General features: G+C 42.9%; 1 protein-coding gene and 4 long non-coding RNA genes across 7 annotated transcripts; 2 read left to right on the forward strand and 3 right to left on the reverse strand.

Annotated features, from left to right (window-relative positions):
* Positions 1-448: 448 nt before the first annotated feature.
* Positions 449-15,872, forward strand: LOC130694885 (rho guanine nucleotide exchange factor 28-like). The gene is given in 23 exon segments (XM_059494963.1): positions 449-1,297; positions 1,491-1,535; positions 3,032-3,427; positions 6,512-6,594; positions 9,218-9,425; positions 9,542-9,676; positions 9,807-10,018; positions 10,085-10,413; positions 10,572-10,691; positions 10,855-10,933; positions 11,009-11,568; positions 11,720-11,791; positions 12,126-12,200; positions 12,268-12,305; positions 12,372-12,574; positions 12,638-13,105; positions 13,166-13,320; positions 13,387-13,519; positions 13,590-13,613; positions 13,615-13,751; positions 13,815-14,655; positions 14,718-15,087; positions 15,150-15,872. Coding segments are annotated over 22 exon segments (5,376 nt in total). The 5' UTR covers positions 449-1,297; positions 1,491-1,513; the 3' UTR covers positions 15,866-15,872.
* Positions 1,186-2,171, reverse strand: LOC130694886 (uncharacterized). The gene is made up of 2 exons (XR_009002181.2): positions 2,001-2,171; positions 1,186-1,929 (listed from the first exon to the last, which is right to left on the reverse strand). It is a non-coding gene; the product is annotated as an uncharacterized LOC130694886 (long non-coding RNA).
* A 2,358-nt stretch (positions 15,873-18,230) lies between the features above and the next one.
* Positions 18,231-19,759, forward strand: LOC130695529 (uncharacterized). Its single transcript, XR_009420873.1, has 6 exons — positions 18,231-18,426; positions 18,492-18,584; positions 18,643-18,860; positions 18,947-19,019; positions 19,078-19,184; positions 19,277-19,759. It is a non-coding gene; the product is annotated as an uncharacterized LOC130695529 (long non-coding RNA).
* Positions 19,760-20,683: 924 nt separating this feature from the next.
* On the reverse strand, positions 20,684-21,801 carry LOC130695678 (uncharacterized). Its single transcript, XR_009002450.1, has 5 exons — positions 21,600-21,801; positions 21,470-21,543; positions 21,293-21,398; positions 21,157-21,227; positions 20,684-21,068 (listed from the first exon to the last, which is right to left on the reverse strand). It is a non-coding gene; the product is annotated as an uncharacterized LOC130695678 (long non-coding RNA).
* A 596-nt stretch (positions 21,802-22,397) lies between these two features.
* Positions 22,398-25,679, reverse strand: LOC130695272 (uncharacterized). Of its 3 annotated transcripts, XR_009002334.1 has the most exons (11): positions 25,565-25,679; positions 24,769-24,855; positions 24,547-24,708; positions 24,308-24,439; positions 24,085-24,234; positions 23,709-24,021; positions 23,463-23,621; positions 23,313-23,401; positions 22,918-23,010; positions 22,585-22,838; positions 22,398-22,526 (listed from the first exon to the last, which is right to left on the reverse strand). It is a non-coding gene; the product is annotated as an uncharacterized LOC130695272 (long non-coding RNA). The 3 variants fall into 3 exon arrangements; XR_009002331.1 differs by having other exon boundaries at positions 22,398-22,838; XR_009002333.1 differs by having other exon boundaries at positions 22,398-22,838; positions 23,709-24,024.
* Between the last annotated feature and the right edge of the window lie 226 nt (positions 25,680-25,905).

Genomic DNA, 25,905 nt, shown 5'->3' on the forward strand with positions numbered 1-25,905 from the left:
TTTTTGAACGACTTGCTATCGTAGTCGAGTCCCGAGTGCTTCATTGTTGTAGTAGATGATGTATTGTTTGTTTATTGCAACAAAAAATTGAGAAAATCCCCTTTGAATTGCATGGAAATCATGCCAATAATATCGAGCTGTAGCCTACAATGTTATGGAAACAACGTCGCTCCATGAGGTGATTCAACAGTTTGAAATATGGAAATGTGTGGATTGAATGACTGTTATTGTGCCATCAGTAATGGAGATATTCAGAATGTCCGCCTTTATGCCCCTCAGGTCGCCAACGTATAAAGTCCCGTCGCGCATTTGCAAGTACAATGGAATTTTTTATTTATAATTCATGTCCTTTTCCAAATGAAAGATTCAGCACTATATGTTACGTTAGATCCGTCTATTGATAAATAGTGCGTGTTTCGCGATTGGAATCGTTGAAGTAAAATAAATTCTTTGAAATGTGATTTTATAATCCAGTAATGCTTCTAGTGAAACAAAGGATCAGATGAAATTCGTGATTCATGCAACGGAATAAGTTTCAAATTTCACAAAGGAAGAAAAATATTTGAAAAATCCAGACACATAAAAAAATTCAGTCGGAGAAATTATCAACAGCAGTCGCTTCAGAGAAATAAGTCAGTTGTCATTGACATTCCTCCTTGTCTCGTTAATCATTCAGCTGAGACAAATGTCAACCCAGTGTCTTTTTATTGCAAAACAATGCTACGTACACATTCTTTCGCTGATATCATTCTTTTCATAAATAATCAACGTGACGTCACAGTTGGCTGGGTGTTATCGCAGAGACTGCAATGTCGGTAAACCTCATCGTCAAATTGTTCTTAGTGGTTACAATTTTTGACAGGTAAAACCCAACCGTGCAGCGTTGAATATAACGGGAAGAACCAAGACCAAGTTGGCAAGTTCCTGTTTTTCTTTTTATTATTACCGGTATTTTGGACCTTGTTTTTTTTTTCTTTCGGGGTATGCAGCAACCCTAGAGGGCTTGCCGACAAATATTTTATTTACCTTTTTTCTTTCTTTCAAAAAAAAAAAAATAAAAAACAAAATTCTTGTGATGTGGATAAGGTTGCTGTTTAGCAGTTTTGGGAAGGAGTTGTCAAAAAAGTGGTCGGCCACTTGTTAGACGAGGGAGAAATAAAGCCTGTGCCTTTGTTTTGTGTTGAATTTTTTTTTTTGTTTTTAAGTTATCGTGTTTTACTACAATTAGACTGTTTGTACAATATTCTCAAATATTAATTTGAATGAATTAGAGCAAGAAGAAAATCTAAACGAAAAGGTACAGCAACGAAACGGTGACCTCGATCCTTTCTTTCGGCTGATTGTTTGGCATTATTGCTGCAGCGACGAATCTGGTCACGCATATTAAACTATTCCGCACCTGGTAAACGGCGAGACCGTGTTGTACTTGAAAGTGTTGCTTGTTAAAAGAAAAAAAAAACCCTTGCATTCATTCAGTTTTATTTTTACAGCTTTGCAGGTTCCCACTCTCGTGATGGCTCACTACATCGAACAAGGTGAGCGAGACTCTTTCTCACTTCTAGATAACCATCAGCTGTTGAAAAGCCTGTCTTTATTTCTAAATTGTGTCAGCATTTTTTGCTGTGGGTACTGCTCACTGCGTTATCTCGATCAGGCGAAGAATGCTGGCTAGCTTTGGGCATTTTAAAGACGTTTGGGAATCGAACCAGTGAAGCAGCTAGCCTAGGAATTCATTTCGTGTAGCATCTTCAATTTTAAAAGGAGGCATGGGCAAACAGCTGCAGCAGACCTGCGTATTTACCTAGTCCACAGTTTCAAGTTTTGTGTGTTTCGACACACCCAGCATTGAGAAAGCCACAGGCAGCCTGTTTTTTTTTTCTTTTCACACACAGCAGCTAGCACACACCTGCTGCTATTGTTTTGGTTGCCCTGTTTTTTTTGTTTTTTTTTTAGCTGGTACCAGTTAAAAACGGAAGAGAGAGAAAAGAGAAACGGTTTACCGTGTGTTGACGTAGTCGGTCCCGAAAAAATGGCTCAAGTTTGCAGGGCGTTATGGGGTGATGGGGAGGCAAAGGAGGGAGGATAGTGGTCGATTGTATGTGCGTAAAAGCTGTTTTTTAGTAGCGTTGTAATACGCGGGCGCAGAAGTAGCTGGTGACGATGGCGCATGTCCGAACCCATACGAAATAAAAACGAAGAAGAAATAAAAAGCCAAGGAAAAAGAGAAAGAAAAATAACCCAAAAATGTAAGCTAAAGGAAGGGAGCTGTGCAACCACTTCTGGGTATAGAGAGAGAAAGAGAGACAGGAGGGGGTGGCCAGGGGTTGCCCAGCCAGTAGTAGGGAAATTACCCAGCGGTCGAGATCGGTGGTTTCAGTGGCTCAACGGCCGTTGGTTCGTTTCGTTCTCATGGGGTGACACACACCTGCGACAAGGACGTTGGTTGTCGCTCTATTATCTTGTTATTGCGGTTGTTATTGTTGAAATCTCTATATGCGTGCGTGTGTGTGTGCAATCGTCGTGCAACGGGATCTTTTCTTTCTCCAGTTTGTGTTTTGCTTGCGCGTATCGCACTGAATTCGGACGTGTACAGATGAATCTCTAGTGTGCGTGCGTGAAAATTTAGCCATCGCTGCAATCCCAAACTGTCGGCAAACTGCTACTGTAAAAGATCCGATTGATTGACTTGTTGTTACTTTGTGCCTCGCCTTTTCTAGTGTGTCTGTGTGTGTATTTGCGAGTACGCTCAAGCCGCCTCTGGCATTGATTGACATTGTCACAAATCCAATAAGGTTCAAGGCAGTCAGCAGGGATATATAGTGAAAACTAGCGATCTACTTTGCTCCGGTATACAACGCCCCTGACTCTGGGAATAGGCTCTTGTGTTTATTTTATTTGTATAGTCGACTCGTATCCTGTTGAAAAAAATAAGGAGCTTCCTTGTGTTTATTTGTTTCCTAGAATAGAATCACGAAGCGTGTTGATTTGCACTCATTTTTTGGATGTGTGTGTGTGTGTTTGTGTTTATTAGAAGATTACACATCGACTGAGGAGAGCGGCGCCGAAGACAGCGACGAAGACATCATCACCGATTACCTGTCGCCGCTGGACGACAACGGCAATTTGGATGCAGCTTGTGCGACGAGGATATTATCCCCTGGCGCCGCATCAGCCGCCACTAGCGCAACGACGCTATCCAGCCGCTGTTTTTTCGACAGCGACGATACGACAGATTCGCCAGCTGTGAGAATCTCAGCCGAGATGGAAGCAGCCGGAGCTGCCGCTGCTTGCGACGGCACAACACGCACCATCTCGTCAGACGACCCAATCATTAGCGCCAATCATTACGCAACCACTGCCGAATCCATTCCCATCATCAGCGTCACGCAGCATTCGCCGGCCGCTTCCAAGGCATTCTTCATCTTGGGTAAATTTTTTTCCCTTTTTTTTTATTTTAAATTTTCTGATGGACTTTTTGTGCAAATGCAATGGGATTTTATTTTTTCCCTTTTCATTGGGCCAATTCATTTGGAACGATGTATAGTTAGATCAGAGGTAATACGACTAAGAAAAAAATATTAGAGCTTAGGATTAGGTATTAAGAATGATTCGATAAGAAAGAAAGCGTTTTGGTCAAAGAAGGGGGGGGGAGGAAAATCTTAGCCGGCTAGAATTCGGGACACGATCCCGAAGAAAAGAGATAACTAAATTATCCTCAGTCATTTTTCTTTTGTTTTTTTTTTGGGGGGGGGAGGGGGTGCGTTGTAAAAAGAAAGACGATTGTCATGCAATGTTGCGACTCTGCAATTCAGGCCCATTAGATAAAAGTTTTTTTTCTGTTTTCGTGGAAAGCTGGTGGAAGACGAGTGAATTTACCTCGCCATTATCAACTTTTGGTGGGGATGTAACGAGAATAATAGAAGACGCTAAGAGTCTGCGATGGAGGTCCTGCGGGAGCGACCCTCTCCAACCTCCCAATGACGTCAAACAACCCGATGTTCCCCCCATGTTTTTCTTCTTCCTTTTTTTTTTTTTTTTTTTTTTTTTGAAGATGGGGGTCATCTTGTCTCAGAGACAGTTGGCTAAATCGTTTTGGCCAATCGCCATCGAAGACAGTAACAGTTGATTGTCAACTTTGAAATAGATGGGCACGCAATCTCGGGTGTTTTCATTTGGTGGTGGGGTAGTAAACAAACAATACCGAAAAAAAAAAAGATGCCGTCAGTTCGCAATTGGATCGTGATTGAGTTGAATTCCAGGGGAATGAGAACAAAGCATTGCGTGATTTGATATGATTTCCGCCCGAAAAAAAAAAAGAAAGCCACAAACCTGAAATGAGACCAGAATTGGTTAGGACGGTCACACCAAAGTATATCTGTCTATCCGAAAACAAAAACACAAACGATAGAATTACCTTTTTTTTTTTTTCTTTCGTTGTTGTTGCCAAAAGGGGACAACATTGGCTAGTACCCGTTGATCGCCCACTGGGTGTGATTGGATCCTGCGTTTGTGCAGAGGTGTACGCACCCGGCTGGAAGAAGGATCTTTTTCTTTCTTCGTCTGCTTCTCCATTTCTCTTATTTTGCGATGATGAAAGAAAAAAAAAAATGCCCAACCACATCCTCCATGTGCTTACGTCAACAGGTTTTTTTTTTTTTTTTTTTTTTATGGAAAAGAAAGGAGCGAGAGAGAGAAAACGCATGATCGATATGGAGGTACGGACGTGAGTGAAGCGACGTGGAACAGATCTGGTCCAATCTGCACTGCCTTTACCCCCTCTTTAAGACTAGCTGGGGCCACTTAAACTCGTTTTTTTTTCTGGCCAACGTCCATTTTGCTGATTGAATTTGCAGCTTAGTCGATAGGAGAAAATGAGCGGCTGCATGGAACAGCAAGGCCTAAAAAAAAAAAAAATACAAAGCCGAGAAGCACCTGGCACTGAAGACCGTTCGTTCTCTTTAAACAAAATCGATGTTTACCTTTGGCTCGATGCTGATAGTTTTCCGCTCGAAGAGAAAGAGAGAAGACAAACGAGATGGAAGACAACAATCAAACTCGTTCGCTTCGTTTGCTCTCGTTGATGCTTTGTTTGTTCTGCTCTCTCCATTCGTTTCATTTTGATTGGTATGCGTTTTTTTTTTCTTCCATGTCGCACCAACGTGTTAAATGGATAGCGACGTCTTGCTCGGATCTGATCAGCCTATTGCCAATAGCCACAGATCGGATTAAAGAGTGCCGTAGAGCCGATTGTTTTTTGTTTTGTTTTTTGCGACCAGACTGGATAGGCCTCTATGGTCTTTAACCTGCATCGAGAAGAGAACGACGGATGGTGGCAGTGACGTCAATGTTGTGCCTCCTCTAGAAAACTAAGAAACGTTATCTCGAGGGAAATTGTTAACATTCAGCTGCGACGCAGATAGAAGCAAAGAGACACACACCTTGGCTTGATCTTTTCTCATGCGGGAGCCGGTGGTGCCGCTAGTCTCCTTTTCTCGATCTCCATCGCTGCAATGGGATTGACTCTTCAGCCTTTCCTCAATGGCGCGCACACGCTTCACTGCAAATGGAATCGAATGGAATGTTGTTTTCAATAATCCCTTAGGCCGCCTTTCTCATTTCCGCCAAAGACAAGAGAAAGAGATAGAGACAACGCTAGCTGTCATCATCAACGGGGAACAAAAAAAAAAACAAGGACTGGTGGTGGGATCAACGCGCTATTAGCCTTTTCCGTTTGTCATTGCTGGAAAGGAGAGGGGGGGGGGGTTTCAAAAATCGATCGAACAAAACAGAAACCGACGACCAGACGTGTTGCGAAAAAATCTACGGTCCGTCTGCGTCCCGGGTAGCGAGAAAACACATTTCACGAAGAACGGGAGTACGTTGACGTTAGCATCAGGCGCGCCGGATACAATAATGTTGTAGCCTCTTCTAAAAATATATGTGTGTGTGTGTGTGTATACTTTACCTATCTGTGGTGTGCGAGTGCCGTCCCTTAACGGCCACGACTTACGGCCGTCTCTCTCTCTCTCTACTTTATTCTTATCGATTGGATTGCGGATGCCTCCGTAGGGTGGGCACCCACGGGTTAGTAGCAAAGCGCCCTCTTCTTTTTCACGTTTTCACGTGCACAACTGTGAACGAAACTCTTGTTTTTCTCCTTCTCCCCCTCCTTTTTTTTCCCTCTCTGCTTTCCGTGTCTAGTCAAGAAAAATGTTTAGGGTCGTCTGGCACTTTTTGTCACACACACACACAATAGGGGAAAGAAATCGATCCTTTCTTCACATTTTTATGCAGCGTTATCAATATTTTCTTCATCTTTTTTCTGCACTTGCGATATCCGATGGATGTTATTGTTGCATGACGCTGATGGCATTCATCCGTCATGCGTCCCGAAAATGAGCATTTTCCCCAATAGTCGTCTGATATAAGAATGTGCACGGATAGATGTCTGATTGAATTTCGTTTTCAACATCGTCTCTATTGTTGTTGTTTTTTTTTTTTTCAATTTCAGAGGACAACCTCCGGCAGCTGCACGGCATCCAGGAGAGCATCCAGCGGATGAGACAAGTCAGCGTGCAGACACTTCGACTCCAGGTACGTTTCATTTTCCAATTCTTACACGTTAAGAAAGCGACAGGGCCAGCTGATGAAAGGCTCTTTCTTTCATTGGCTTTAATTGATATGTATAGGCACACATCCTCGTAGTCTTTACCTTTCGAATTGCGAAAAAAAGGAAATGAAAAAAAAAAAAGAATCTGATGGATGATGGCAGGCAGGCGACAAAGGGCACGAGCACATCATCCATCAGTTACTCCTTTTCTTCCTCCTTTAATAACAACAAAAAACCCTTTCATTTTTGCGCGCTTCCTGTCTTACCATCAAACACGAACGTACGCCGCTGCCACACGCACGCCCTTCCTAAAGCGCATCGATGTGGACTATTTGTTCTGTGTGTGACCTAGGCGCAAAAGAAAATGTGCAGGTCGATTGTATCGAGACTGGTCGCAATCAAGTTTTATTCAAGAAAACAAAAAATGGCATTTTTATTGAGAGTTTTTTGTCTCTGCCAATCGATAATAGCTGCCGCCACCACATGCATTTTTGCGACTGCTGCTTAATGATGACTTGAAGCTCTTGGTCTTCCCCTCCTTGTGTCATTATCATTTGCCAACCGTATTGTCTTTTTTTTTTTTCTTCTTTGGCTATCGCTCGAGTTGGGTCCTTCGTTCCTCCACACTGGCGGATGCAAGAAAAAGGAAAAGAAAAGTTGTGTGACTTTGCAACTTGGCTGTGTGTGTGAATCGCTTTCGCAATTATTTGCCTTCAGTGGAGGCAAAGCCCATCCACAAGATAAAAGGTGACAGTAGCTCCCTGATTTCCCTGTCTCCTCGAAAACGATTTTCACTCGAAAAAAAAAAAAAAAAAGATTAAATTGCGAGGGCCGTTGAGGAGCGCTAGGACGCCATTTTCCTCTCGACGCTGAAGAAGCATCAAAATCGATTCCACTTCAGGGGGGGGGGAAAGAAATATTTCTTATTTTTTTTCTTTCTGCCACCATTTTTTTTTTTGGAGGGGGGAAAGGTTTTAGACACAGCATTTTCTTGGGCTGTCAAAATCTCTCGTATCGATTCGGCAGGGGGGGGGGGGCGAAAGAAACAGTAGCCGATGGATACGAAAAAAAAGAATATGGATGTTGTTGATTTGAGAAATGTTTGCGTCGAGGTGGAAGAGAGAAAAAGACGTCGTAATGAAGCCATTAGGTCTACCCCAGTTGCTCTCCCTATAATTAGCCCGCCCCTCGTTCTGCTGATCGATCCGTCCGTGTCAAAAATCAAAAGCCGAGGCGAGAACAGAAAAAAAAAAGAAGGTGCCATTTCATTTTTTCCTTTCTTTTCTCTTTGTGTTTTGAGCAGAGACTTGCAATCCGTTCGCCGTGCACATGAAAAGAAAGAACATCGAACTCGTTGGCGATGATGAAAACATCTTTTGTCAGCTTGCGTACATCATGTTCAAACATACAAGGCACAAAAACAATAGGGCGTCTCTGTTACATCCGTCAGTTGTGTCTATAGACTAGTCCGCAATCAAACAGAGATGCCTCGTCAAAAAAAAAAAAAAACAAAACAAACAAAAAAGCGATTGTTCTCATTGTTGGTCATCGTCATCTAACCCTGCCCCCGTATGTGACGTAAAGGATATCGACGTTGCTTTGCGGTGGCATTGGCGTTCGAGATGAAAAAAAAACAAACAAACTTGAAAATCAATTGACGTCACGGCTTTTCACGTTAGCGTGTGTGTCGAACTGATAAAGGAAGCCTTGTTGAACAGTACGTCTTTGCGGTGTTACCGTCTCGCTATGTTGCTCGTGAGGGTAAGCATCGCTTTGATCAACAAAAGGAGGGTGGGCAGGGGTATGTGCATGGAAAGAGACACATAGAGGAGCGTCAATCCCTGTCGCTTCAGGTATATACGTTGAGACTTGTGTAATAGTGTAAGGCTAACTATCTCTTTGCGCTTGCGACTTCCAATTACAAAGAGTCAACAGCTGTCTGTCTCCCCCCTTTACATTTTTTTTTGTTTTTGTTTTATTACTTTCTGCATTGCATAGCCATTGGCCCCAAACCAACGCCACTGTCGTGAAAAGAAAAAAGGGCCCCATTTTCACTAACGAGTTCTTATTGATCTTTGAGGTTTCCCTTTACTTGCACACACACACACTCTCTCTTTACGCTTGTGTGTGTGTAGTCTTTAGCCAGTAGCGCACATATCCCCCGTTGGCTATGTAATGCGAAAGAATAGAACCGGAGCGCCGGACTGAGATGAACGGGATGGCGACGATATGGATCCCTTCTCTCTCTCTCTCTCTCTCGCCCAGCTTCGTTTTGGCATTAGTTGAACACAATAGCCTTCGCTCTTTTGTATTCGGTCAACAGATATCTGTTGCTTGTTAATGAAAGTCAAGATGGCAGCAAAGTAAGGAAACATCGATCGTTTTCGTCCGTTCGCACTCGCTTGCCGATTGTTCCCTTCTTTTTGAGGGGGAAGGGGATTCATTCGATTACCATCTGATTTGATCATCTCGGAATTGAAAGTGGCGCTTTTCTGCTGCTGACGTCATCTCTTTTTGAACAATTTGCATGCGGAAATGACGTTAAGGGGGACAGCGGGCGTTTTCATTTGATTTGATTTTGATTTGCTCTGTTTTGATTGAGTGTAGTCGCAGGTGGGTCGGAGACTTCGCTACGGCGGCAGCTGCAACTGGAGTTTGTCTTGCCCGTCGCTGTGCAGCGGAAGTGGTGGCCAACTCTCGTCCTCTTCGCCCGCATTGGCTGGCAACGGAAATGGCAATAACAACGAGGCCGATTGGTTGGGCGCGACTTTGGCCGATTGGGACTCGCCCACACCGCCCGTCGCTCATTTGTGGGGTATATCCTTTTTTTTTTTTGTTCCATCTTTCTTTTCATGCAACAGCCGCAATTGTTTCTTACCTTTTATTTTTTTTTTTTTTTCAAAAATGAATAAATAAATAAATGTATTTTAGGAGGAGATGGAGGCGGTGCTAGTCGTAAGGCCAGCCTGGCCAACGGATCGAAACGGCGTCGCAGCTGGGCCAGCCCGTGGGAAGTGGACGAAATGGGATTGGCGGCAGCCGGTGGTACATGCGGCATCACTTACGGTACGTACTCTGGCATTCATTTTCGAATAATTAATTTTCAAAAGAAGAAATGGAAGATGGACGTCCAGAGTTTTTTTTTGTTTTTTTTAATTTAATATTGCCATTGTGTGGCGCTGTCCCGTCTAAATAGAAGAGGGTGCTGGAATGTTGGAAGGTGGCGGTGGACGGACGAGGAGCATTAGTTTGAGCAGTGGCGACACGGATAACGAGCAAGAAGGAGGTCATTCGTCAAGAGCGCGCCAGGCCGGCATCGCCACGTCTTCGACGGCGCTATCCTCGAGCGAACTCAAAGTGCTGGCCGGCCGCCACTCGACCCATTCCCTCAACGACATGGGATTCCCCGTAAGTCAAGTGCCCCACTCCTTTTTGCACTATTGATTGATTGTCATATTTCTTTGGCTGGGCCAGTTGATCCCGGCATTGCCGACCAAACAGCGAGGAATGTCAAAAGATGGCGATAGTAGAGATGGCGATCCTACCAAATGGCTATCGCCACGAATCATGACGCTGCAGAAATCCATTTCCACGCCGTCGATCCTGGCCGTCAAGGACGGATCGAACCTCTCGGCCTTGACCTTGTCCAGCGTCAAAAATTCAATGTCGTCTTCGTCAGCCAGCGCCGGATCCGCCAGTGGCTCCATGACGGCCACCGTAGGCAGCGCTTCCGTCGCGTCCGGCACGGCAATCAAAGAAGCGCAGGGCATTTTAATGACGACCACATCAGCCGGACCCACTTCGTAATTATTCCCATTTTTTTCCCAATTATTATTATTATTTTTTTTTTTTTTTTAGTTTGTGACGTTTATTTTCATTTGACGATTGGCTTTTTCTCGTTTTGTTTGTGACCTCATCCATCCCGATTTTATTTTTGGTTTACCCCTGCAAAATGGTTCAGTTCGTTCCCCCGTATGTCATCGTACACCGGTTTGGAGAGTGAAACCGATGACGATTCCGAATTGCACTTAGACCACCACCACCAATCATCTCGTTATTCCCTAGGCAGTTTCGTCGCCGAGTAAGTTTTTTATTTTGTTTTGTTTTCAGTTATTCTATCCCCTTTTCTTCGTGCACAGCACACACAGCGCGTGATTTTTTTTTCCGTGCATGTCCCGCTCGTGCGCACGTGATCGCATTTCCCGTATGGCCCGGCACGACGTCATTTCTTTTGTTTTGTCTAGGCCTGGTTTCGAGAACGACGACGACGCCAACTCGTCGAAGCGGAGGAAGCGCGGCAGCATCTTTTTCCGCAAGCGCAAGGTATTTTTTATTTTTGATAGAACAATTCAATTTGATTCATTTGATTAAAAAGAGAAAATGATTGAACAAAAACAGGACAAGGAGAAGGAGAAGAGCAAATTGAAACAGCCGCATCAGTTTGTGCCCGTTTGCCATTCCAACTCGCAGCCGTGTGATGTCTGTTCCAAATCGCTGACCAACAAGGCCGCCCTGCGCTGCGAGAGCTGCGCCATCACCGTCCACGAGAATTCGTGCCGCGATCAGGTCACCGACTGCACGCGCTTCAAAGTGCCCAAGAGCATCCCGCTAGGATCGAAGGTGTCCTCGCTGGCCAACCTGACGGGCACCGGACACACGAAACTGCAGTCGTCGCATTCCTCCGTCGGGGTAGGTGGAGGGGGAGGACCTCTGACGGCATTCAACTCGTCTAGCACGTCATCGTCGTTGTATTATTCGGCCTCGTCTTCATCGGCGGCCACGTCCGCTGGACTTTCAGGCAATAATCACGTGGGCAATAACAGCGGCGGTGGTGGCAGCACTTGGTCGGTGGCCTCCACCCTGCCGTCCTCGTCTTCCTCCACGGCGGCGGCCAGCACGCCCGCCTCCTCATCCCAAACGCCCAGCACGCCCATTGCCAGTCCTCTCTTTGGCAACAGGTAAACATTCGCGAATTCATTTTAATTTAATGGAAGATGATGAGGCGCTTTGAATTTTCTTGTCCATCAAAAACGAAATGGAAGGACACGTTGGATTTTCATCTGTCTCGTTTATATTTTTTCTTTTAAAATTTGACTGGCCTTTGGCCAGTGCCGTTAGCAAGCTCAGCGGCTTGTCGCAACGGTCGCAGTGGAAGCGCGTCGCCGCTAAATTAGGCGTCAAGTACGTCAACAAACCTGCCCGTCAATATCGTAGGCGAAGCAAAAAAAAACACAATCGCCTGAATTTGTTTTTTGGTTCTTGTTGCACGGCGTAAATTGACGAACATTGTAGTTGTCCGTCCACTATCCCCCAATTTTTTCGTTTTTTTAGATGAAAAATGAATGAGAAAAATATGGAAATATGAAAAAAGAACGTGATGAATTGCATGCGCCATTTGTAATCGAACTGTGGTGATCCAACCCGCACGATCGTGTTGAATGCGATCCCTCATGTCTAGTCCTACCAATTATTCTTTTCATTCTTATCAATGTTCATTTGTTTTGTCGCAAATTAGCAAATGTGGGGCTGGCGCCGATAAGGATTCCAACGATCCATCCAATACTCTGAACGAGGATCAGTCCAGTCATCCGTGAGTTTTATTTCATTTTTATTCATTTATTAAATAATTCAATCATTTTAAACATTATTATTAACAGAACCAATGATGGAGATGGACACGACACCATTGAAGGAGGTAATAAACATTACACTTTATTTATTTAGATAAGATAAATTTAAGTTTGTTTTTTAACAATTACAGTTTTTAATGCGGCCGATATCAAAGACCTGGATCTCGATCCGGAGCTGGGCATCTTGGACGAGGAGGCCGAAGCCTGGGTCGGCACCGTCGACAAGAAGATCTCCAAGAAGTTGAAGGAGAAGGAGATCAAAAGACAGGAGCACATTTACGAGTTCATTATCACCGAGAAGCATCACTGTCTCACGTTGAAAGTCATGCAGAAGGTATCCCCACTCATTTTTATCTATTCAAAAAGCCCATCTCATCTAATCTCATGTCTGTTTCAGATTTTTGCGGAAGGAATGCGAAGGGAAATGAGCTTCACGTCGGAGACGGTGGACAGGATTTTCCCGTGCCTGGAAGAGTTGATCGAATACCACCTGCAGTTTCTGCGCCGGCTGCGACATCGGCAGCGCCAAGAGGCGGTCGTGACGACGATCGAGGATATCCTGCGGATCCAATTCTCTGGCATGCTGGGCGACCAGCTGCGTTCTTTGTACGGTGAATTTTGTAGCCGCCATCAGGAGGCCGTGTCCATGTACAAAGAGATGATCAAAGAGGACCACAAGTTGGCGGCCTTCGCCCGCCAGTGCACCATGAATCCGCTGTGCAAAAAGAAAGACATCCCAGAGTGCATCCTCTTTGTGACGCAGCGCATCACCAAGTACCCGCTCCTCATCGATCCGCTCATCAAGACGTCCAGGGAACAGCCGGACGAGTGCCTCAAGCTGCAGCAAGTCCTCGGCTTCGTCAAGGTCCGTCCGGTTTTTTTCGCATAAATGATAGTTGTTTGATGTTATTATCTTTTTAAACAGGATATTCTAATTGGAGTCAATGCCCAAGTGGCTGAAAAGGAACGAAAATTGAGGCTGATTGAAGTGTACAACAAGATCGATGCCAAATCGGCCACCACTTATAAAAACAAGAAATTCAAAAAATCGGATCTCTTGTCCAGCAACAGACGCCTCATGTAAATCCATTTCGCTTATTTTTTTTAAGCCTTTTCTTAATTTTTATTGTTGTGTGTGACATACAGGTTCGAAGGTGTGGCTTATTTAAATCACGCCAGAGGCAAAGTTCAGTTGGTGACGGTGGTTGTCCTGTCCGACGTCGTCTTCTTCTTGCAAGAATCCAACCAAAAGTTCCATTTCGTCACTCAAGATAACAAAGTCAGTCGTAAATTATTCCATTTTATCCATGCGAAAAACCTAACCTTTAAAAAAATCATCAATAAAACAGGCCGGAGTCATTTCCCTGCAAAAGTTTGCTGGTCCGCGAGAAGGCCGGCGGTTCGGACACGCGGAGCATCTATTTGATCAGTTCCAATCCGGATGAGCCGGAAATGTACGAGCTGCAATGCCAGAATCCGCGTGAGAAACGCATCTGGATCGATACCATCAGGTAAATCATTCGAAATAAATAAAATAAAAAACAAATTAATAAATAAAAATGGATATAATACAGGGCGGCCGTAGAACAATGCCCGGAGGACGAGGAAGGAAACGTGAGCGAAGGCGAGGAACAGCGCAAGATCCGCGAGGCACAAGATATCAAGACGCGCCAGTTAATTGGTACTCTACGTGATAAGGACCGCCAGCTGGGCGCCTTGCTCGAGGAGAAGATGGCCACCTTCTGCGAGCTTGTCGAGTTGTTGGCCAATAACGAGGATAGCACCAGCTCCTGGCTCTTGCTCGGCTCGGATAGCGCACCGCCAAAGTACAGTCACTTGGTCGAGCAAGGATTTCAATCGGTCCAGGCCAAAGAGACGCTGTCGCAGGCCATGACGGAACTCTGCCGGCTGATGGGTTTGCTGCTGTCCAGCAACGTGGCCGCCAACTGGAACTTGTCGCGCAGCGTCAGCTCGGTCGGAGAGAGACACAGCGACACGTTTTCAATGCCTTTGCTTCCGAAACGAGCCGAAACGTTTGGCGGATTCGATCAGAACGGGAAGGAGAAGGGGTGCGTTAAAAAGAAGTCGGCCACGGACTTGACGGCCGTCGAGATGGGCGGAGAACAACAGCAGACGTCGTGGTCGTCGCAGATTCCGCCCGTCCTTCAATTGAACGGAGAACAACAAGCGATGGGGTTGGAATTGGTGCACAACGTCAGCACGCTCTTGTGTCTCTTGTCCAGCCAAGCGACGGCCTTCGAGTCGCTACGATCTGATTTCTTGGCTGAAATTAAAGCCAGTCGCAATGGGGCGGCCTTGTCTTCCGCTCCGTTCGGTTCCGGCCCTGCCACTCTGGCTAAATTCCAGCACAAGGCCAGTCACAATCAACGGCTTGAAGAGTTACGAAACCTGCAGGTAGATGGCACAACCTTCCAAACAAAAATGATGTTTCAAATTTTTTTTGTTTATTTTTGCAGGATCGCCTGTCTAAAGAAAAGGCGGAATGGTCTCGTGAACGCGCGATGCAAGAGGAGCACCTCAGTGAGCAACGCAAACAGTTGCTGAAACTCCAGGAGCAGGTGAGGATCGAAAACACTGACATCCAGCAGCAGAGGGAGAATCTCTATCAGAAACTAGAAGCTCTGCGAGGTCAAGGCATTTTGCTCAGCCCCAACATGACCATCGTTTCGACGGCCCCGATCGCGTCGGCCGTCAGTCCGACGTCCGGGGAGGACACGGACGTGACGAGCGCTTCCTCCCCTCCACCGCCAGTAGCACCGGCCAACGCCACGTCGCTTCTCCCTTCGCCAACGCCATCTTCCGTCGATTTGGGCAGACGAAAGACAAGTAATAATTGAAATATTTTTGTTTTGATCGTCCCGGGATGATATTTGATTTGAAATCTCAAGTTTCAGGGGGATCAAACACGGCCGGAATGGGTTCAGCCAGTGCTGGACTCCTCAAACGAGAGAGCTGCAGCAATTTGCCTTTGCCGATGAATTTAATCAGTGCCAAAAACGAGCAAAAGGCCGTTGTGGCACTGGCCAACACGTTGCCCATCAAACAACAACTGCCCATGAAGTTGGCCAAATTAGGAGCCTCAATGGGATCGACTGGCCACGCCAGTGGCACGGCCGGTAGCGCCAACAATGGCAACACGTCCAATCACAGCCCGCATGGCAACGTAGCATCACCCACTGGAGGAAGTCTGGTCCAGCAGCTGCTGCCTCTACGTCTGTCTGAAAGTTTGGAGCACAAACGGGCCGTATCCAAAATCCTGTCGACGGACAGTTTCAAGCCAAAACTCAGTTCGAGCAGCTTCAGCCCTCCGGCCAGCAAAAGCGAAGATTTTGTGGCCGGTCACAACCGTACGGGTAGTAGTCCAGCTTCGATCCAAATGCTGAGTCCCAGGCATCACCACTACCATTACTCAACTGCCACTGCAAGTGGAGGAGGTAACATGAATCCACCTAAAATACCGGACAAACCGGCGTCCCTTTTACTCCAGCAAGCGGCCCGAGGATCGCCTCAGTTACCTCCGCCTCCGCACGGCCATCACCACCAAGTGCAACCTCCGCCTAAAGTGCACGATCCTGAAACGAATCAAGAAATTGTTTTCCTTTAAACAAAACGCGAAGATCCGATAAAAGAAAAAGCGGCTGGGAATTGTTTCTTATTTAAACCCTTGGCCTCGTCTTAGTGATTCCAATCTTCTTTTTTTTTTAAATATTATTATAATTTCAAGTTTTGTGACCTACCTCGTTTTGAGAGGTCACATTTAACTGAGATCTGGTAACAATCTGGCGCGTACTATTTTTTAGTTTATCTCGTAGGAGAGGGAATCTGAAATTGGTGACGCAATTCACAACGTGATGCAAGTGGGCTTCAGCGTTATATTATTTTAATTGCTATCCACCTCTTTTTTTTTTTACACAACCAATGACGACCTTATTTTTCTGTTTCCGACGTATTTACGTTGTTTTCCAGTAGGAGACTAGAAAATGGAAAAGTTCTATTTAAACAAAATAGCAACGCTGTTTTGACAGTTTACCTGGGCCTATCATTCCACACCGCGTTATGTAGCTAAAAAGGGCGTGGCGTAAATTGGGTTTGATGATGTCATTTCAATGGACAGTCTCGCCGAGTGTAAACAAAACTATTCCTTTCTGTGAAACTTTCTGTCCCCGTGTTTTTTGAAGCCGATCGTCCATCTTGCTGTTTCGTGAGGAGGTCTAAGCGTGAATCGTGGAATTTTTCAACAAATTGTTCGCGTAATAAAATCATTTTTTTGGGTATTTTCTTCTTTTAGCTCCCCCTCCCTCTGTGTTTTAATGTCGCAGCGATACAAATCATCGTGTCAACAATATTCTATGCACCGTAAAAACAATAAACACTACTGAGATGTGTTGTAGTTTGATGATGTATGTCTCTCCCGCTGTACGAAATGTGTTAGCTACGCCCCAGCCACCACTCCAACCGTAATCATTTACCCCAATCTCTTTTCCAACATGTTCGACAAAAATGGCGTTTTCGTGGACCTTTATCTGTACATAGGAAAGACACAGCAAACTTTTAATCTGCTCTCTCTACCAACGATGAGGCACCAATACTGTTGTGTGAAGTAATACAAAAATACATTGACCAAAACAAAGATGTTCAACACCCCCCAACTATTGCGGCTTGCAATCAATTACCACCTGTAGCAGACGGAAGCATATGACAGTCTAAGAAGAAGTATAGGACACTTCATAATAATGGCTGCTTCTCATTTCTTCGGGTAAATCTTTTTCGCAAATGACAGATCACAGCTGAAACAGTTCTTAATGTGGAGTAAGCTGTCCTTCCCTTGCATCCTGCGTAGAATTTATATTTACGTATGCAAATGTGTGACTACCTCTTCGTTTAACTGTTTCAAGCGATCTGCCTGTGTTTTAAAGACAACCAGCCATCTCCTTGTTTTAATTTTTGATTTTTGCATAGTATCTTCTTGTGCGAGAGAAAACTAAAAAGTTGTCTCAAATTGAATTCGCCGCCCATTTTGAAATATGTGGCAACGTTGCTTGAGTTTTGTGAACCGCCATCAGTCGCCATTTGGTAGTTCGTTGTCGTGTGTGAAACATGCGGTGTGCATCTGACGGGCGAAATATCGGACACATCAGGCAGCAATGGTAAAGTAATAATTGAGTGAATGTTCCGTCAAGAAAACATTCTTAACCAAAGACATTGATTCTAATTCTAACAACAACATTGTTCCACAAGAAACTTTAATTTGAGAATGCCTAACGATATTTGAAACTCCTTTTCAAATTACAACATGAATGGCACATTATTAAGAAGAAACTATAAGAAGTAATTCTTTTCATGCTGAGTCATTGTTTCTTTCTAAATTTTAGGGAATATCACAAGTTATGAACAAGACATGGTGGTGCTTTGGCCCTGATTCTCTGATATCCATGCCAGATGGCCATTAAGAAGAATGATAAATGTGGGATAATGGCATTCTTCCATATTCCACTATTGCATTATTCTTTGCCATTAGTTTCATCTCATACCATGAACACAAGAAGATTTTATCTGTGTGCTATCATGGATGGTAACTCGTGTCCTTAAAAGTAAGCACGACAGGCGCATTGAGATATTGGTTATTGCTTCCTTCTTGCTTTAAAAAAAAAACATCAAGCCAAGCTGCTCAATCATGCAGTTAGGCTTTGTACTTTTTTTAAAATTAGAACTAATGGAATAAACAAAGCTGGTCATTTCAACCATTTCAGGATTGTGGAGACATACATTGTAGTTCCAGTTATTTCCGTAGTTAGGCAAGACATTTAATAATGCTTGGTGTTACAACTATTTTTTAAATTATTTTTAATTAAAATTTTTTCATTCACGACATATGCAGATTCTGAGCAGTGAAAAACGATTGTTGCTGATGTAGAGTTTTGTAATGGTGGACCCCACAGTCTATGACAGAAACAAGTAGGACAGGAAATTCCATCTTCATCACTAACAAAAGAAAAAGGGAGATTTGCATTTTAAGGTTAGGTTAGAAACAAAACAACAATAAAACCATTTGCTGATACTACCTTTCATACATTGTTATCACAAATAGGAGAGCAGTACATATTGGCAGCCATGTAGCTTTGTAGTTGCTTCAAAGAACTTATTTCCTTGTCTGGTGATTGCTTGGTAATGTTGCCCATTCTATTGTTAACTTTTTTCTCTAGGTTAATGCTATAAAACATTTATTTTAGGACTTTGAATACCTCCTATCCTTATAGCCATGGAACACTTGACATTGACTCCATTTACACTTGCAGAAACAAAAACAAACATATTTGCAACAAGTATTATTTGTGACCATGAAACAAAAAATTGTTTATTTTTTAAAGCACCTATATTTAGAAGACATCTAGCGGAGGAATTGCCTGTTACTGAGTACTCTACTGAACTGTCAATTTGTTCGTTGTCAGGGGGCTATTTCGAGTTTGGTTGCCATAATAATGGTTGCCTCGCGTATTGGAAATGTTTTGCCGAATCCCAGGATATCGCCAAGTGTGCCATATTGTCATAATCGTTTCTCTCCTTAGGATGGTTACCAATATCCAGTTGATTTCTAAAAGGTAAAAGCACAAGTTCTTGGTGAAAACCTGTTGTGCAGCATATGACGCCAGTAATAGCTTATTGAAAAGTTCTGCTTTGTTTCCAGGTTTTGTTTGATGTGCTATATTAAAAAAACTGATGTTGGCACCAGCTTGATGGAAAAGGTCATTTCCAACGTGGTAGGAGAATTATCTAGAATTGCATTAACATTCTAATTAAACAAGAGAAATTATCTAGGGCACAGGGAAACTTGGATTTATTTGGTGATAGTCAGATGGTTTTCCTGAAGTTGCAGTTTGAAATAACCTTTCAAAGCCTAAACTCATCTTCGTAGAAAGGGACTTGTAAGTAAACATGAAGCATTTTCTGCCAACTTTATCTAACCTACATAATTTTCTGTTCAGTAGTTAATGTTGTTTTGTTTTTTGAAATAAAGGTGAAAAGTAACACTGGCGCTGTAAATTTTCTTCGTTTGGGGCAAGACGTTGAATAAACTGTGATTATTGGATGGAAGACATGGAATTTCTACACTGTATTCATATTTCCCAAACGGTATTTAAAATTCAAAAATTGAAGTGCATATCTGGGCTCCCTTCCTTTCCGTAGCCCCGTTTCCCCTTGACTCATAATAAGCCCGTAGGGGGTCACGCCCCTACTGTACGGTATATATAAAAATAACATATACCGAGGTTTGGAGGGCTCTGGCCGGAAAGGGGACGTGGGGGTCCACTTAGTCCGATGATGTGTTCACGGAGGGCGACGTGGCTACCGACAAATCCGAACTAAAGGTTAATCGCTCCAGTAAAAATGTTCCAAATCTTCGGCTCTTCTTCCGGCTTCTCTTAGCCAATCACCGGGTAATCTCCCCGGTGGGTCAACAAGGCAGTGTCTCCCCCTGCCTGGGTTGACGGCAACTTTTGAAAGGGCTATTTTGCCCTTTTAAAGTTGCAAAAATAATTCTGATGTGCAGAGAATTGTCAATACAATTTTTTTTTATAAAATTTTTTTTTCAAAATTTTTTTTTCATTGCGTGTGTTCGCTGTATTCATACATTATATTGATCAACTTCTTTCTTCTCGACCATCGGATACCAACTGCTCAGAGTTTTCTCTAGCCAGGTAATTTCCTCGACCGCTTGTTGGCGGTGAATTAACAGTATCCAGACTGGGAATCGAACCACAGACCATTGACACTCCAGCCCAGCACGCTACCTCTGCGCTATGGCTGTCCTTACAACTTTCTCTTATAATTTTGAAGGCTAGGTTAAAATGAACTACATACAAAGATTTAAGGGGATGACTGTTAAATTGAAGTAATTCGTGGTTAGTTGAAAGGTAAAGCACGTGCCTGGCATGCTAGAATTCTTGGGTTCGATCCCCACGTCAGCCAATATAAGCCAGTATATACCATATATAAAATAAATAAATACAAAAATAATTAACGTAAAAAACATTTTATTTTCCCTCCTTCCACCCTCAAATCCACCACTATACATATTGCACATACAATACAAAATACATACACAAATACACTTATAACTAACCCGTTGGCTGCCACGCCACCCTTAACTACAGTCGCTACTATCGCTATCCTAGGGATAGCGACCAAAGGGCCGGGTGGGCCGGGCTGACACGACGATGAGACCTTTACGGGAATGCACACCCCAGGTCTCATCTATCGCATCGATCAAGGGAATTCCCTGTGGTGCATTGCCTAAAGGGCCGTTCGGCCAATCTTGGGCAGTGGCGCTGCTCCATCCCATGGCAGATGACCATGGAGCAGAACAGCGCGGCCCGTCCCTGTCAAGCTAAAAAAAAAAAAAGGGGGATCAAAGTGGGTGGGTGGCAGCCAACGGGTTAATTAGAAGAACATAATACAAAACAAAACAAAACGATACCACGAGGCGATGACACGGCGACAGGGCGAAGACTAGGCGACGGACGAGGCGACGACGGACGAGGCGACGATGGGGCGACGGACGAGGCGACGATGGGGCGACGGACGAGGCGAAGATGGGGCGACGGACGAGGCGAAGATGGGGTGAAGACGGGGCGAAGAATCGGCGACGGACGAGGCAAAGATGGGGCGACGGACGAGGCGAAGATGGGGTGAAGACGGGGCGAAGAATCGGCGACGGACGAGGCGAAGATGGGGCGACGGACAATGAAGCGAAGAAGGCAAAACTTTGAATATTGACGATGAATCCGGAAGAGGAAGAAGACATAGTCCTAGATAGTAAATGTGAAAAAGAATGTTACTTATTGGGTAATACAAGTTTGTTTATGTAACTCAAACAAAGAAGAAAATTTGACTTACGCCTGTTGTCCAAAGGCTAAAAAGACTGTATGGCCAGAAGTTATGCAGGAGAAGGCAAAGACTTGGCAGTTCTGTGATGGGATGTTTAGAAAAAGCAGTCTTAAACAAGAAAGACATGTAATACCGAAGGAAATACCTTTGAAGTGTATGTCTGTGTGTTCGCAGCTAAGTAGAAATTATGAGATGAATGCTGAAACATTGGTGGTTATAGCTGGAAACACAACACAATGATTATTGTGCACCTGTCAGAGCAAAAATGACAGGAGATCATGAGCATATAAAGGGTAGCAGAATAATATTATGGTATTCCAACCCATAGCATTTGTATCATTGGTGACGTTTCTTCCCGGTCAGCATTCTTTGCAATGCAAATTTCACGAGCTAAATCTGAAAAGCAGAATCATTTCAACTAGATTCTAGTACCAACAATATAAGTGTTATACCTCTACATGAGCAACTAATAACATAATGGAAAGCAATAGCCTTAGGTTGGTAACAGTTTTTTGGTTTCGCAGTTGGCATAGATGATGGCAAGATACCAGAGAAATAATCCATCTGATCTGCCTTGCATCCATAACGCAAAATAAAAAAAAAAAAACTTTTGGTAGTCGGCAGCACACCATTTTTCGAGTTTTCTGCTGAAATGTAACACAGGTAATTAACAAACATTCGAACACGGATTTTGTCATGTCACACGGAATCACAACACAAATTAGCAGGAGCAGTAACGCCATCTTGTTATTTAATTTATAATAAAAAGGCAAGTTTTTACAGATTGTAAGACTTGTTATTTAACCAGCAAATTGTATTAATAGTTATATGCTGATCCGAACACGTTCTTAAATTTTTAAAGCGCAAATTCCCCCCTTACCTTTAAAATTTGTGACTGATACTTGATAGAATGTCGGGCTGATACTTAATCCCAATTTTATAATTTTTCTTTATTTACTTATTCAAAATCAGTGAAATTCTAACGAAAATACGTGATTTGGATTCAAAATTTGGCAAGGGTATTTGACTGCAACTCGTTACCCGCGTACATGACCAACATCAAAGGGCATTTTTAGTTCAGAACGATTTTACATATTGTTGATCATTAAACTTATCATCTCTTACCTGCTGTTTCGTTATTTAAACTGCTGCATAATTTCACCATATTGTCTCTGTTATTCGACGTTTGATGACTCGCAATGGAGGTACAAAGTGAGGAGACGAAGTCAAGAGACAAGGACGCCGGAGAATCAACTTGCCGACGTTTAATATGGTACGGAGAACGAGGACATGCACATTGTTTTTCAACATAAGGCAGAATTCCCTCTCTTTAAGACTACCTGTACAAAATTGTACCAGCATACATCGGTTACATTGTCCTAAATAAACAACGAGAGGTTTCATGTGGTAGCACGAGGAACAAATAAAGAGTACTACTTAAAATGGTTCCAATGTCCGGATACAAATACAAAATCGCTTGCAATATGTTCAGTTACCAGGATCGTAATGGAACATACTGCGCAAGACGCCATAATCGCTCCCTATTTCGTTTTCCAACGTTGAACCGCAAAGACGTCTGGATTCGTATTTGTTGAAACATCGTTCCATGTGCGAATTGCACTATTGACACTCGAGATGCTGCGATTGCACACTGTATAGCAATGGATTACATTCGCTATCGCCTGCCTCATCTGCTTCATCGTCGTTGGGAATTATAAATGTAGATAAAATAAGATTACAACACCGAATAAATTCCATAAAAAACATTACCAAATGCAACATCTCCAATGGCGATCGAGAATCCTTAGTTCATCATGAATTGAGAAGCTCCACTAGTTTCCTCATAACTTTGATGGCGAAATTCTAATCAGTCACGCAATAACACGTAGAACAAATTATTTATGAACCGGAGCCGATTGAAGATTTAAAAACGCTCCCCCCCCCCCCGACTAGCAGTTTCGAAATCCGATACAAAGGATAACATTCGGCAATGCAAAACGCCACTTTTTAAGTTTTCTTTCCCCTTAATTATTAAATTCAACTTAGCGTGACTCCGGAAGGTTTATCGTATAATAAGAATAAACTGTGTCCTTGGCCAGGTACTAGGGTTTACTGGGAAACAAAGACACAAATCTAAAGAAATCTAAAGAAAATCACTTTCATACCTAGAAACTTTTTTTGAGGAACGATATTTTGATGCACTTAGGGTTACTATTATCCATAGGCAAATGGTTTTCTTTCAGCAGTGTTTCATCTAATATAATAGATGACTGATTAAAATGAGAAAACTAGACAACTCTGTGAAAAAGCATTACCAGGTATAACCATCTCCAAAGACTCCTAAGCTGATCATGTAATAAGTTACACAGCAGTTTTCACATAGCCAGGATGGCAAAAGCCGGCACAATAATAAGTAAAATATAACATTTGTGAACCAGCGCCAAATGTTGATGTTCAACGCACACGACCAGCACCTTGCAATTCCAAAATAAAGAATTGTCCATTATTGATGCAAACCCCACAAATTTCTAGTACTCTTTCCTCTTCGTTTTGAAACTAACCTTGATTTGATTCACAATAGTTGGTCAAATAATAAGACATAAGATCTGCAGGTTTTAGATACATAAAGATGGAAGCTTGATGACCAAATCAACCTCATCAGTTGTAGGTAACCTTAGGTTTCCTTAGTGTTAATTGATCGATTCTACTCGTCTCGTCATTGAGAAGAACAGACCAGCATGCCTTGCATATTTTTTGTAGTACAATTATTACTGCTTTGAAGTAACCAACACGAGAAACCTTAAGTTCCAAATGTGTCTAATCAGAGTAGCATTCACAATTTGTTAGGCATCTTCCACATTTCGCATTAGGCATCTACTGCATGAAAAACAAATATAAACAAAGCAGATGAATAATATCTCTGGGATGTTAGCGTACCGTTGGCCTATAAAGCATTCCATGCTGATTTGATGTTCAGGAAAATCCTCAGTTGTAGAACTTTTGAGCTACAACTTGAATATAGGCTCATTGTTATACATTCTGAGGATTCCCTATCCAATAAAGGTCCTTTCTCGCAGATGTGTTAATCTGTGGAGATGATTTAAAACATCAATTTATGGGTCATACAAGCAGCGTTTTATAATTATAGAATAGACAGTACGTCAGACGGTAATGACGAGTTGATAGACATCCTGTCTAGACAATATCATACTAGAGGCCCTAACTCTGTTTCTGGTAGGGTTTGCCCTCAGTGTGCACAATCCGTGGTTCTCATGAAGTAGTACGCTGTTTCCTGAATCAAATAAATAGTCAAGAAAAGCAAAATAATAGGCTTTTATCTTTAAAAACGTGATTTATATTTTAAAACAGATAGAAAAGGGTAGTGATAGTAGAACATACTTCACGAGCTTCGCATTCGGCTGGGTCTCCGGGAAAACCACCATGACGACCCTCGTTGTTTCATTTTCGAAACAAACACCTGACACCTGAACGCTTAACGGCTGGCAATTCTTCCATAATGTTCTTTCATGTTGACAGCGGCTTTGATATCTTTGTCGGGTTCTGTGAAACCAGAGGTTATATAAAACATCGTGGGCTTAAACGCAAGCGGTCTAAACTAACTCCAAAAAGCTCCACTTCGTGTTTCTTCCAATAAGATGACATAGCGATCTGTCAGTATCATGACATGTACATCAGCAACATGAAACCCTAAAGAAAAACATAATTAATGCCAATGCATAGCCACCAAGTAGCATAACAAATCTTTTTATCACACTATTTGACGGTAAAATATGCTAACTTTGATTGTTTTCACTAAAAATAGTCACAGCAACATACTTTGAAACAGCATGCATTGCAATAAATTTCACCATTCTAACCTATATAAGTATAATTTTTAATTGTTTTTATCATAATACTTTACCTAATGTTATATCAGAAGCTGCCCACAATTACTAAACACAACTCAAAGTAATGACATGGTATACTGTGCCAATTTTCAGAAATTACATTCAACTAGACCCCTTGTGTTTTACTGACAATACAGTTGCAAACAAAATATAATTAATCAAATGAAACGATTGCTAGGAACTACTTTGTCGGAAACAGCACGCATTGCAATAAATTTCACCATTCTAACCTAAATAGTATAATTTTTAATTTTTTTTATCATAATACTTTACCCAATGTCATTGTGAGACAGAAATTACAATAGTTTGAGTCACATCCCAAATGTAATTTTATCATCCAGAACTTACTGCATAAATTTTACTCAAAGCAAAAAGCTTTACATAAAAAATGGCTGGATGACACGTGTTACAACTGCAGAACATACTGTCCACGAGGTGTACGTGTGATATAAATTGTAAAAATGAAGTCGTACATCACACATTTAAATCACACATTTAAAACACATTACCGATTTTCAGGTATCAAACACAGTCCATATCAAGCTGATTGGTTATAAACTTCCATGTTAGATTCGTTCTTCTTTCTTCGAGAAGAAACTTTTCGACATCATCGGACCAAATGTCGGAAACCTCATGGAAACTACAATCTCATTACTCCCTCCAACTTATTGTACCGCGCACAATGTTCGTAGAAAGTACGCAACTGTTGCAACGCCACCTGGTATGCAACGGTTCCAATTCCACTTACCGCAGCTTCATTCCACCCATTCCGATTTCCTTGAATTTTGGCAATGATTAGCAATGGGGGAGAGGTACTACCATCGTAATACCTCCAACAGAATTCCACTTT

The sequence above is a fragment of the Daphnia carinata genome, chromosome 4 (assembly GCF_022539665.2).
Source record: "Daphnia carinata strain CSIRO-1 chromosome 4, CSIRO_AGI_Dcar_HiC_V3, whole genome shotgun sequence".
Lineage (NCBI taxonomy): Eukaryota > Metazoa > Arthropoda > Branchiopoda > Diplostraca > Daphniidae > Daphnia > Daphnia carinata.